The 13,181-nt window shown below is 43.9% G+C and overlaps 1 protein-coding gene across 1 annotated transcript in view; it reads left to right on the top strand.

Annotated features, from left to right (window-relative positions):
* Positions 1-13,181, top strand: part of pard3ba (par-3 family cell polarity regulator beta a) — a 131,121-nt gene that overhangs the window by 100,213 nt on the left and 17,727 nt on the right. Inside the window, exon 22 of the mRNA XM_069166398.1 lies at positions 2,179-2,290. Within this exon, the coding sequence (XP_069022499.1) occupies positions 2,179-2,290 (112 nt within the window). The remainder of the gene's footprint in view (positions 1-2,178; positions 2,291-13,181) is intronic.

Raw genomic sequence — 13,181 nt, 5'->3', positions numbered from 1 at the left:
ACTGCTACTCCACAAACCTCGAGGCCCCCCCCCCCCCACCCCACCCCACCCCCACCCCCAATGTTTTATCCAGAATCAGCCTCTGTCTTCAGCCATTAATATGATAATATTTGGCGTTGTCAGTGATGGAGGCCGCGGCATAATGAGATAATTACAGTGTTGTTTCATTTGGAGAGCGACACGCACGCTCAATCAAAATGGCAGGCCTAATTACGGGCCCAGGGATTGGCTAATGGGATCGCTAGAAGAGGGGTGGCGTGGAAAAAACAAATCTCAACTTGGCTCTGTGCATCCGTTCTCTGAGGGTCTGTTTGTTTGTGTGTGGAAGTGGAGGGGGGTGGGGGGGGGGTATGTGGGTGGGGGGGCAGAGTGTAAGTAAGAGCAATAAAAAGCAAGTAGTAAGCAAATAAATAAATAATACAAGAGATTAATATGTGAATATCTTAATAGCAAGGTTGTCTGCAGCACTTAGGGGGGGGAAAGAGATTAGTATTGATTAGCTGTGCGTTGAAACCAGCCATTAAACCAATCTCAAGAAGCAACAATTAACGCGGTGCTGGACCGAACGCCGCCTCAGATATCCATCTTTATAAAACACAAGCATCTGTGCTGGCACTTCATCGAAGCACGGAAACTTTTCCAAAGTTCTTTCCTCGTGGCAGCAAGTCAGGATTGAGTTTTGTGCCCTGAGTGTGCCGACTGGGACTCCTTAGAGATGGCGGCACGCGCACACACGTTTGTGTAGAATGATAGCGACACTTTGCATATCAACACACTGGCAGAGAAGTGCGTGACTCAGCCTTCTGTCCCCGCTGAGTTGGATGGAAGACGGGCTGCATTAAATCAGAGCACAAACTGTCGCCGTGTGTCCCACATTACAAATTGGACGCACGCGTAAATACACACTTTTATCCATTCCTGAGTTTGTATTCGCACGCAAACGCACACTCGGAGTCTCATCCAGATTTTTTAATTAAAGGCAGGGTCACGAGAGAGACTTGAACATGTAAGCTATGTACTTCACTAATGAACCTCTCTCCCTCTGCTCTCTCCTTCGCTCCATTTTTGGTCAATATCTGCCTGCAGGTCACACCATTAGGATGTAAGGTGTGTTTGATGAAGCCTGTGTGGATGTTTGTGTCGCGGACAAAGGCCTTTTACACTGTTCTGTTATTAAATGTATTTGAGTTTTACAGATGCAGAGGAAGGGTGGAAAGTTTCTTTTTTGTATTACTTTTTTTTTTTTTCTGAATATTTTCATACAGCGTGTATCTCCCGACGGCATATCAGTGTCAATATTAGATACCCGTTTCCACAGCAGCCAGTAAACACAGATAAACGACAGCACTATGTCGTACTTTGGTACCTCCTGAAGGATTGTGCTCACTCAGGCGCTAACTGTTTGTCTGTTGCCTTTTGTGTGTGTGTGTGTGTGTGTGTGTGTGTGTGTGTGTGTGTGTGTGTGTGTGTGTGTACATGTGTGCATCCACATCCCTTGTTTATGTGTGCCCGGCTCTGTACTCTCAGGTGTGTGCAGCTTATCTAGCATTAAGGTCCAGTGAGCATGATGATGTTTCTCTTTAAGTTTTGTCCCTATTCTGTCCTAAGTTCTTATCTCTTTACTTTTTTTTTTTTTTTTTCTCCTCCTCTTTTATTCAGGTATTCTTCCTTTTCACCTTTGAGTCACTTTTCTGCAGGAGGTCAGGTTCAGCGCCACCATTTTGGGTGTTGACTTGTCAATCTGTCTGTCTGTAGTTCAATCCTTGATAGCACCCAATTGCTCCACAGGACTTTCAAGTGAAAAGGTGCAGCCATCAAACGTGTTATACTGTTGCAATTCCATTTTTTTTCCACCTCGCTTTTCTCTGTCAGCTGGAGAGAGTTCAGTTCAGGCGCTGATGTCTTCTCAGAGGCGATACTTTGTGGATATTATCTGTCTGCCTGTCAGTCTTCCTGTGCTGTTAAGGGTTGTCATTGTGAGGCAAAGAATACCGGTGGATAAAAAAAACAACCATCATACCATATTCTATCGGATGCTTGCTTCACTTTTTTTTTAAATTATTATTATTATTATTCCCAGCTGTGGTCAGACATCAAACATTTTTACAGCTGTAGATTTTGACATTAATGCTGAGAATCTAATTAATTCTGTACATTTTTACCTCTGTCTCCATGCAGTGATCAGCGTCTCCCGGGGTTGCGTAGGGAGTACCAGCAGGCCCGAGCTGCTCCGGGTTATGAGGAGCTTGAAGCAGCACGACGTCGAGTCCTGGAGCACGACCCGCACCGGGTGAGTCTGCTTGGGTATCGACGTGTAGCCTAGAAATGAGTTTTCAGCACCAAAACAAATGTTTGTCCTCAACATTCATTAAAACAAAAAAATATATTTAATGACACGTTTTATGGCGGGTCACTGACGAGGCATTAATGTTAAAATAAAGGGGATATGTCTGTTTGCGTACCTGTCTCTGGAGCACTCTGATGTTCCTGTGAGACCATCCTGTTTTCCCCTCCCAGGCTATTTTCAGCTCTCTTGTTAACATTTTGAGGTGTTGTGTGCCATTGAGGCGGTGCCCGCTCTCCTCCTCATTTAGTTTATGGAGGAATCTAATAGACCAGTGACATTTCCATCCACCCTTTCTCTCTCTTTTGCTCTTATCCTATTGCTTTCCCATTTTCCTCTCCTGTACCTTGCTCTCCCTTCCTTCTCACTCTTATTTTGGAGGGAGCAGCAATGGCCTGAAATCCCTGACTGTAGTAGTTGCCCCTTCTAACCAAGCTGCACTGAACATGTATTGATCCAGCCTGAGGAATCATTTCATTTACCTCCGTACACTCCCGAACTCAGCATACTCACCATAGAAATCGATAGCCATTTATCACCCTTTTTTTTTTTTTAATAGCAAGCCCAAAGATGCGGAAAATCACACTTTGATCCAAATCATAATCACTGAATCTAGCTGTGGCGATTAGCAAAGGCATTTCCTCAGAGCCAGATTTATTTTTCATTAAGTAACACAACTGAGCAAAGAGAGAAGCAGAGGCATCGGGGAAATTTGGGATGGATTTACTGACAGCATCGCCGATACCCAATCACCTGCCACAACCGGCCCCCTGCTGCGCTCACTCCCTCACTTATTGTAGCCTGTGTTTATTGAGCAATGAAGCCCTGTGAACCAGGCTTCATTAGTCACTCACAGGCACACGCCACAGTTGCCTGTCTTTGGGGCCCAAAGGGTTTCGTCACTCCTTACACGTCCCCGTGCGGCATGTGTTTGTGCCACGAGTCGCCGTGACTCAGTCGTGCCGAAAACTCTGTTTGCAATTAAAGCGCGGCAAGCGTGAGGTGCAACCATTGGTCGGATTGTTATTTTTCACCCAAAAGAAGACAGCGGTGTCTGCAGTAAAAAGCAGCAGTGGGTTCCTCCCCCGAGGTGCCCGATAATGAAACACTCCCCTCACAATCAAACACACATACGTAGTGCGAACAGCAACACTAAAACGTCACGAAAGTTGTATTGGGTGTATAAAAAGAGAGAAGACGATAGTTTAATGTTACGGTGACACATTTCCTGATGGCTACTGTAGAATTTTGTATTTATATATAAATAGTTATAAATGTTACAAAATCTGAGGAGTATCTTACATTTAAGTCTAATCTTGATGTTTCCTGGAAGTTTTCATTCGTCAATGTTGAATACTGATGAATAAAATAGTAGCATTAGACAAATATAAGACATAATTGAAGCTGTTTTGTTTGTGATGCTGGTTGTTCTTCGACAGAGTTATCAGCGCCCACAGCTTTCGATTCACCAAGATATCACTCCCTAGTCACCTATTTTACTCTCTTTGGAGAAGAAAAGTGTAAATGCAGACCGCTTGAGTGTGGCGCTCACTCTGCCTTGTTTGATGAGCCTTTTAGTCGACACCTCCGCCACCACCTCGACCACACCGCGCTGCTCTTTTATACTCAGCCGTGTCTGTAGCCTTGAATGGTTAAAAAGGTTTTCCGAGCTCTCCACACAAGGCCAGGAGCACCATTTTCCCTCTCTGAGTGGTTTATGTGTGTTTGAAAGAGAAGATGAGTGTGTGTGTGTGTGTGTGTGTGTGTGTGTGTGTGTGTGTGTGTGTGTGTGTGTGTTTCACTCTCCTCTGCTACAGGATCTTGGGTAACACACTAACCTCAACTGACATAAACAAAAGGGGAAAAACGACTGGTTACAATATCTATTCGTGTCCCTGTTTATTCTTCCTGCGGTCGTCTATCAGCATGATCTGAAATTGGAGTTCCTTGTGAGGGTGTGTGTCATGCCACATTTAAGTGGGTGTCACTGGCTTGTGTGTGTGTGTGTGTGGCAGCTAAATCCGCTCTTCAAAAAGGACCTCATGTCTTTCGTCCTCATTTCTTTTTCTAACTCCGCTCCCTCTGTCTATCTGTCTCTAATTTGACCCTTCCTCCGTGTTCCCTGTCTGCGGATAGGTCACATTTGTAATTATGCCAATCACACTGTCCTGCTCTCTCTGCCTATTTTCTCCATATGCTAATGATAGGCTCTCTGTAAGTCTTGATGGCCAATTAAACCACAAAAGTACATGAGAAGTTTCTTTTCATAGACTCCTTTGTTCTGTAAGTTGAGTGTGGGAATAACTTTTCACATGAGACACCACATTGTTGCTGCAGAGACGGATCTTGATGTAGTTGTAGTTCAAGATATACATATTTTAAGTAATATTTTCCATGGTACATTTTAAAAGGCTATTAGAAATGTTTGGTAAAAATTGAAGCCGCAGTGGTCGAGATAGTAGCCTTGGTCACTTGTCTGGGTCCAGCTCCAAACTTCATTGTGTACTCAGTTAGGTTCTGCTCAATTCAACCACATGCAGGATCAGATCTTGCCATCCTTTGGTGCATTGAGGCTTGGTCTAACAGTCTTCTTGGCTCTTTTGGATTGGCTCTTTTTATTTTTAGAACTGATTGTTAATTTTCCACAGATTTCTTTTGAATGGCTTTTAAAAAGAAAAGAAAAAAAACCTCTACAACTGGGGATATTTTCTCCACAGTGACAGAAGACATTATGTAACTGATTTCAAAGGCAGAGTACATAATTGATCATCATGTTTAAAATTTGTGGAGTTCCCTGTTAAAATGATGTTATCTGTCAGAGAGAATGACATTAATCATCTATTCACCCTTTTTAGAGGAACACTTACATAATTGTTGCAATTGTACTTATCGCTGTTTGTTTTTCTTTCCTTCTTTCTTTCTTTCTTTCTTTCTTTCTTTCTTTCTTTCTTTCTTTCTTTCTTTCTTTCTTTTCTTCCTTCCCTCATTCCTCTCACCTTTAGCCTGTTTTCTTGCCCCCTGGTGGTTATAATTGGACATCCAGTAATGTCTCCAGCTGGTGCACTGACCAGGACGTCTTATTCACCTCCTCTCACACAGTTGAATATCCAGAAAGGTTCGCCTTTTCCCCCCTCCAGTCCTGATTGCATGTGTATGACATGTTTATTATAACGTAGATCTACTTGATGTGCATCATATCTGACTGTGTATGACATGTTTATTATAACGTAGATCTACTTGATGTGCATCATATCTGACCATGCGTATCATGGTCAGCTTGAATGAATGAGCCAGAACCTTGTTTGCCCGGTGTAACAAAGACTCACAGTATAGCAGGAACACACACACACACACACACACATGAAGTCGTGCATCTTATCTTCAACTCATTACCCCGTGAGTCGTAAACAACAGTGGCAGCACATGTGACACCTTAATGAACACAGAAGTCACAGAAAACCACACACCCGACTACACACTCGGAGCCATTACAAAACACACGCCGAGAAACACTCACACAAGTCCGGATACGACTTGTCATCCGTTGCGCAGCTGTTTTTTTGTACTTCTCTCTAATGTTGTGCGTGTGGACATCCATCACCTTGATGATATTTTAATGTCACATCCTCAGGCTGTCTCAATCTCTCCCCCTCTCTCACTTTTTACTCTCCCTCCCACACGTCGGCCATCACTTCATAAATAAACCCCCACATCATTAAGTAAACACGCACCAGCCTGTCACGGTGATAGATGGCCTACACACACTCGCAGACATGCACACACACACACACACACAGAGGCACTGGTGATCAGTTTGGGGTTCTTCGTGCCCACAGGCAAAAGCCCCCAATGTTTTCTGCACCCACAGTCCTAATGAATACACACTTATTCATCTGAAAGCTCGCCTTACTTTCATAAATACAGTCCGAAACTTATATTTACACAGTTAACACACTTCCAGATATTGATATGTAGTTTGTAGTTTGTGACACTCACTGGCTTCCACTGTGCCTCAGAGATCGGCCATCGCTGCTTCCACCCGACAAGTGCACGCTCTTACCGCACACCGTCTGCTATGAACAATTCAGGTTCACTCACAAAGGACACACACTCACACAGAGAACAGGTGTAATGGATGTGCTGGCAGGCTCGTCCCGCTGTGCGCCTCTACTGCTGGAGAAGCCGCCACTAAAGCGGTGCAGCCCAGCAGAAAGCTGCTTATAAAGACACGAGGGGGAACCAAAGGAGAGGAGCGGGAAAGAGGAATGCAAGGGGAATGGGAAACACTGGAGGGGAGTGGCAGCGAGGAGGAGAGAGGGGAACTTCTTTTTTTTTTTTTTGGGGGGGGGGGGGGGGGGGGGTGAGAAAGAGGACAAAAGAAAGAGAAGCTGAGAACATGACAAAGCAACAAAAAACAGGGTCGAAGCAAAACTTTAAGAGGCCCCTTAGGGGGAAAGATGGGAAAGGATGAGAAGCAGCACATCTAATAGGGAGAGCTGGATTGGCACGAGGAGGAGACAGATGGGATGGAGGAACTGACAGACACATGGAGGCATTGACATGAAAGACTAAAGGAATGGCGCAAGGGAGGAAAAGAAAGAAGGGATGGCTTCAGGTGGTAAAATGTAGCCCAGGTGGTCTCAGTGGTTGGAGACTAAAGCATGTGCCCTGCTGGAGTGTCCTTGAGCACGGGAATAAATGAGGTACATCAATGCTCAATGTTCCAGTGAAGTTATAGTGCATGTATTTTTCTTTGTAAATTATGTTTCATGGAAAATTCACCACACAAAAGGAAGACGTGTACATTTTAGTGTGTTCGATTTTATGACACATCGACAGAGAGCATACACTTTGGCTCACAGCCAATCAAAACATTTCATTTGGGATAAAGCATCATTGTTCTGTCATTGGGTGATGGTGACATTGGCTTCCAGCCAGGCAGGAAGAAATACAACACATGCAAAATTAGCCTCCAACTTTAAACAACAACCCATATGAGCTATGTCAGGTCTATTTTCTGTTCACAAAGATGGACACAAATAAGCATGTGACACGGGAAAAGTGAAGTGGTAGCATTAGCCAGTGTGTGTGGGCCTTAACCTTCCACACCATGGCTAACAAATTGCTGTGTGTTCTCATCTTGTAAGCCACAGGCCCCCAGTATATGGTGTCCCCGACCTCCTGCTGGGTCGGCTGTCAGTCGAACACATACATCGGCAACGCCCACTCACAGGCACAGAGGATTTTCTTTTAATATAAGCATGTTTCAAACACATAAGAAAATCACCTGAACGGTATTTTTTTTTGACTGATTTCAGTTGGAAAAGGAGAGAACATTCGAGAGAATGAAGCAAGTCTCCTTTCTCAGCAGAACAAGGGACTGGCATGAGTTTGTGGGTTTATTTCCATTTGTCAAGCTTTCACTCTGTGCTGGTCAATTAATTAGAAACTTATTCAAATGAGAAGTTAAATGTAGATTTGTAAAGATGATGAATTGGAGAGTGGATGTACGAGTGGGAGGCCAGGATGCTGGTTGGTGCATATGGAAGAAGGTGGGAGAGCAGCTGGTCTGGGGGTGTTTCTCTCAAGGAGGCTGCACTAATGTTAGTCTAATGTTGGTGTTAATCAGTTTAGCATATGCCACGCGTGTGTATGCGTGTGTGTGTGTGTATGCGCGTGAGTGTGTGTGTGTGTGTGTGTGTGTGTATGTGTGCGTGTGCGTGTGCGTGCATGTGTTTGTGTTGACTCAAGGTTTTAAGGGTGCACCTGCACTATTTTAATGAGGAAAGACCGAAGAATAACTCGCTACCACAAACCATCGCTCAACAACTCTCCCACTTGGTCTGTCTCACTTTCTCACACATACACACACACACACACACACACACACACACACACACACACACACACACACACATACACACACACAATCCTTGTGGGTAAAGCCGCATTTGAAGTTCTTACAACACCGAGCGAGTTGGATTAAGTCCTGCTTTCTACTTTTTCACAAACATGCTCACAAGTTTAGAAGTGTAATGTCGTCCTCACTAACTTCACACACACATACCTGTGCACCAATGTAGGAACACACAAAACATGTCATATCATTGCGCAAAATACACACAAGCCAATTCTCACAGATGTAAAAACAACCCACTCACACACATTTTATAACAGAGTTTTAAGAGGTAACAGACCACAAACACATAAAAATACACAATACACAATGGACCATGGAAAGGAAATGCACACACACACGCACACACACACACACACACACACACACACACACACACACACACACACACACACACACACACACACTCTGTCATCATTAAAGGGCTGCAAACCTCAGCTTTGGCTAAACTGAAGCTGTGTACAGAGTTCATTTCACTGCAGGAGGCTCCAGCCAAATCCATGCTGGCAGCTCACACACACTGACAAACTTTTTTGAGGAAAATCCCGTAATTCAGTAATTACAAGAAATGCCGTCTCCCGATCCCAGTTCTCTCTTAACAAACCACCTAGTCCTGTGCAGCAGTTGAGCTCGTCGCTGATTAAAGGCTGCGTGTCGTTCCCCGACTCTGAGCGCTATTCTGGCCTATAAAATTACACAGGGCCCACCACAAGTTAGTGTTTGGATCGTGCACCCCAGAATAACCATGAACAGGCTACTGGAAAACAAGCTGAACAGGAGGAAAATGACAGAGGAGGAAAATAAGGCTGAGAGGAGACTGTTCTCTGTTCATGTACGGGTGGAGGTGATAATTATAAAGTTAAAGTCCCGACTTACAATCCATTTATTCCAGTCTTGCGAGATCATTTTATTCTCCAGCGATGTGTTTTTGCGATGCCGATGTAATTGCTTCTTGCACTAATACCTCAGAATATTCCAGAATAAGGTATTAATCAGGAAATGAAAGTTCATGAATATTCTGAAAATAAATTTATTTACTGCTGAAACAAGTGAAATTTCCTTGTGCCATTAGTGTATTGATTGTTCGGCAATCAAAAAGCTTTTTTTCTGGGCGAGTATGTGTCAGGAATAAATCCAAACAAATTGCACACAATACCCCACAAGGACAGTAGTGTGGACAATAAAGTTAGCAGAGTTAGCAGTTAGCTTTTCTCCCCAGTTTGTCCATGGGCACATCATGCTTCAAACTTCTGTTATTATGCTCAATTATATCTTCAAACACAACTTCTTGCATCACTTTGGAGATTTAGAAAGGCTGCTAGCATGTAGACGTTGGTATAAACAGTTCCCTGGAATCATTTGTTTTCCTGATTCCTTGATAATTTCACACCTGCTGACCACCGATGTTGCTTTACATCCTCTGCTCTTTGCCGTTGGCTCTCATTGTTTGATTGGTGCACACAGGAGCACTTCCTCTCTCCGTCTCTAAAGCACTCTGACTCAGGCACAGGCTGAACTCTTGCTCACACTCCTGGGAGACAAAGACAAGAGTGAACATCTCATTCCAGCATTATGTTTCCTCCCACTGCTATCGAACTTTCACACTCATGTATAACACCTTTTCTCCCTCTTGTTTTCTTTTTTTTTCTCTTTGCAAAGTCACAATGAAAGATTCCATTCACGGACTCCTCCTCTCCGTCCTTGTCTCTCGAGCTCATCCCGGAGGCTTACGATTCCTCTCCCTCTCACTTCTTTTTTTTGTTTTAAGTCACTTCATTCCAATGCTACACAGCAAGCGGCTGACTTTTTTTTTACCCTGCCTCCTCTGCCTCCTCTCCATCTGGGCCAACAAATGCCTACAGGGACTTATTTGGTGTCTGTCTTTATCCCCACAGCTTGTCTGTGGCCTACGGGCAAACTGCAGAGTGTGATCTGTCTGCAAGTTGATAGAAATCTCCCATTCTCCTCCTCACTCGCGCCCGCTCGCAGTTCAAAGCACTTCACCGCGATATGCATGGATTTAAGAAGAGGAGCTTCGGCAGGGCCGGCCGCTTATTGGTGTCGCTCTCTGCTGAGGTCGCACTTCTTTCGTCGCACCTGAAGAAGAAAATTCACTCGTGCTTTTAAATCGTTTTGTAATTCTTCTTAGGGTTGTCATTTACACAAAGGCCATTTTGTTGCGGTATCACCTGCAGTTTCAGGGGAATGAAGTCAAAGTTCTGCACAGTTTTACCACTTACTAATATCCTGTTAATAGATTTAACATGGGAGAAACCTTGGAAGCACCAGAGATGACCCCAGTTCATTCCTTTTTAATTTTTTTTAGTCAGTTATTTCATCATTGACGCTTTGTTTTGTCTTCAAAATGGACTTCTATGTTGTTCAGCCGGAACATTAAACAGACCACTTCATCGTACAAGAGGAGGAAACCTTGTATTGGACAAATTCGTGTTTTTCTCCGTCGTCTGTGCTTCACAAAGAAAATCGCTGTGAGCTTGGAGGCAAAGGGTCCTCGTGCCGAGAGGCTGCGTGGCTGGCAAATATTTCCAAGTGCTGCATCCTGCAGAAGAAGAAGCATCATCACCAAAGAGAGCTGGAGTGAGTTGGCTTCTTTGTAGAGATTGTGCCTCTGGAACTGCTCCAGGATTTAATGCACATTGTTCAAATATCTGTGTTCCGATAACCACAAGCAAAAATCCATTCACCTCCATTGTTTCTGGGTGATGGCACACTGCCATGTTAAAGCCTGAATAAATTAAAACCAAGAAAAAAGCAAGGTCCGAAAATATGTATTTCTAAAGCTGGATGAAGCGACCCATTAAAGTCACAGCAGCTCACCCAGAGGTTCTGAAGTTGGCAGGAGTTACATCAAAGCACCTGAAGGTCAAACAGATCAACCTCACGACATTTGCAGCAGGCCGTTGGAGAGCACGAGGAGCTGGATTCACTCATCAAAGACTTCATCTCTGATGGTGGTGCCGACCCCCACATCCACAAATCTGGGAGTGGAAGGACGGGACAACAGAGGACCGTCCAACCTGTGAAGAGGAGACGATGCTGTCTCACAACACAAACACATGACTCGGCAGAACAGGAGGGAGAGTGCTCGGATGTTGTGTTGGTGGTTTTGCAGCATGTGTTTATGCAAGACCCTGGTTCAACATCAAAGCTGTGCCCAGACACACACACACACACACACACACACACACACTCCCACTCAGGGGTATTTGGATGTTATTTCAGTGACCAGTAGGGAGGCAAACAGACCCACAGAGGAAGACAGGAACAGGGACACAGCCCCAATAAATAAACAACACCCCATGGCCACTGCCATGGCCACACACACTGACACACATGGAACAGGTTTAGAGCGCATGTTGATTGCAGAGATGACAAAATACACACATGCACTTCTAATGTTAGAGGCTATTTTCCAGAAGTTTAAAAAGTCACAGATTTGGTTTGGTGCTTTGATGAGTCTGAAATCTAATATGCAATTTATGCTTTATGTAACTAACACAAGTACCTCCCGAAGAGTGATATAAACCGTCCAGTTACAAAATGTCTTTGGCAAACAGCCACTTAAACAAATCAAACACTTTCTTAGGTTGCACAACATCTTTTCCACTTGCAGCCTGTGACATCAGTACTTTTCACAGAGATGTGTAAAACATTATTTTCTGATATTTTTTTTCCCTCCGTGTCCTCGCTCTGATGCATGTAAACACATTCAGTTCATTTAGAGTTTATGTAAACGGTTTAAAAGTTTAAACCAGAGAAAATATATTCGGACAGATAAAGTCGAGTGCATGGAGCCGTCGCAAATAATAGAAGTCAAGCAATGCCAGGTGAGCTAAACTTTCTTTTCAGCCCACCTGTTTCCACCGTACATGGAGAGATTAAACCTCACACACACAAACACACACACACACACACACACACACACACACACATAATAAGTCTAAATCCAACTGTATGTAAATGTAAAAATCCATTTTGAGGTCAAGAGTTGAGGCCTAAACAAACACTAACAATGAAGACAATTACCAGCAGATTGGTCTATTACCAAAATAGACTACATTCCAGTCTGAGTGTGTGTAACCTTTGGTCCCTGTGTATGTGTGTGTGTGTGTGTGTGTGTGTGTGTGTGTGTGTGTGTGTGTGTGTGTGTGTGTGTACCATCTGCTGCTAACGAGCTCCGACTGAACAGGGTCCAGGTGTGGGAGTGTTTAGTGTACACCAGGGGGGCAAGTGAGCCTCCTGTTTGAGATACACACTCTCAAACACACACACACACACACACACACACACACACACACACACACACACACACACACACACACACACACACACACACACGCACACACACACAGAGCCTCCTAATTCGACATAATCTTATGTGCCAACTGGCTAGACTTGACTGGCATGAAAGAGGTGCTTTGACCTTTCAGAGCGTAAATTAGTTGGTAACTATGCCAACAAACGTAAGAGCATTACGAATTTAAAATTTGGCCAAGAAACTTTCCTTTGGAGAAAGACACTTAGGCTGGGAGCATCCTAACAAACACAAGAAGAGGAAACAAAACAAAGAGAAGGCAAAGAGTTAGGGAATTAATTATACTAAAATCTCTGTTCATCCTTCTTCGACCGAAAACGATCCAATAGTTTAGTCTGCAAATCCTGTTTCAATGTGGCCGAACAACATGAATGCACTCTCACTTTTTGAGGTAATTTCTAAAAAGATGTTATCAATGGAAAAGCACTAAAAATGCCTCTACCTCATAGTCTTCCTTTCCAAATCACAACTTTGTGATTTGCTGAGTCACAGCTAGTTAACCTGAGTATTAAAAACACATTAACAACCAATTCAGTTATCCTTATTTCTGCCATGAGACAACTGAACCAGCAGGACATTGAGAT

This window comes from Embiotoca jacksoni, unplaced genomic scaffold (assembly GCF_022577435.1).
Source record: "Embiotoca jacksoni isolate LCO1_2020_lvr unplaced genomic scaffold, fEmbJac1.0.p SCAF_38, whole genome shotgun sequence".
NCBI classification, from domain to species: domain Eukaryota; kingdom Metazoa; phylum Chordata; class Actinopteri; family Embiotocidae; genus Embiotoca; species Embiotoca jacksoni.
This window is presented reverse-complemented; position numbering and strand designations above follow the sequence as displayed.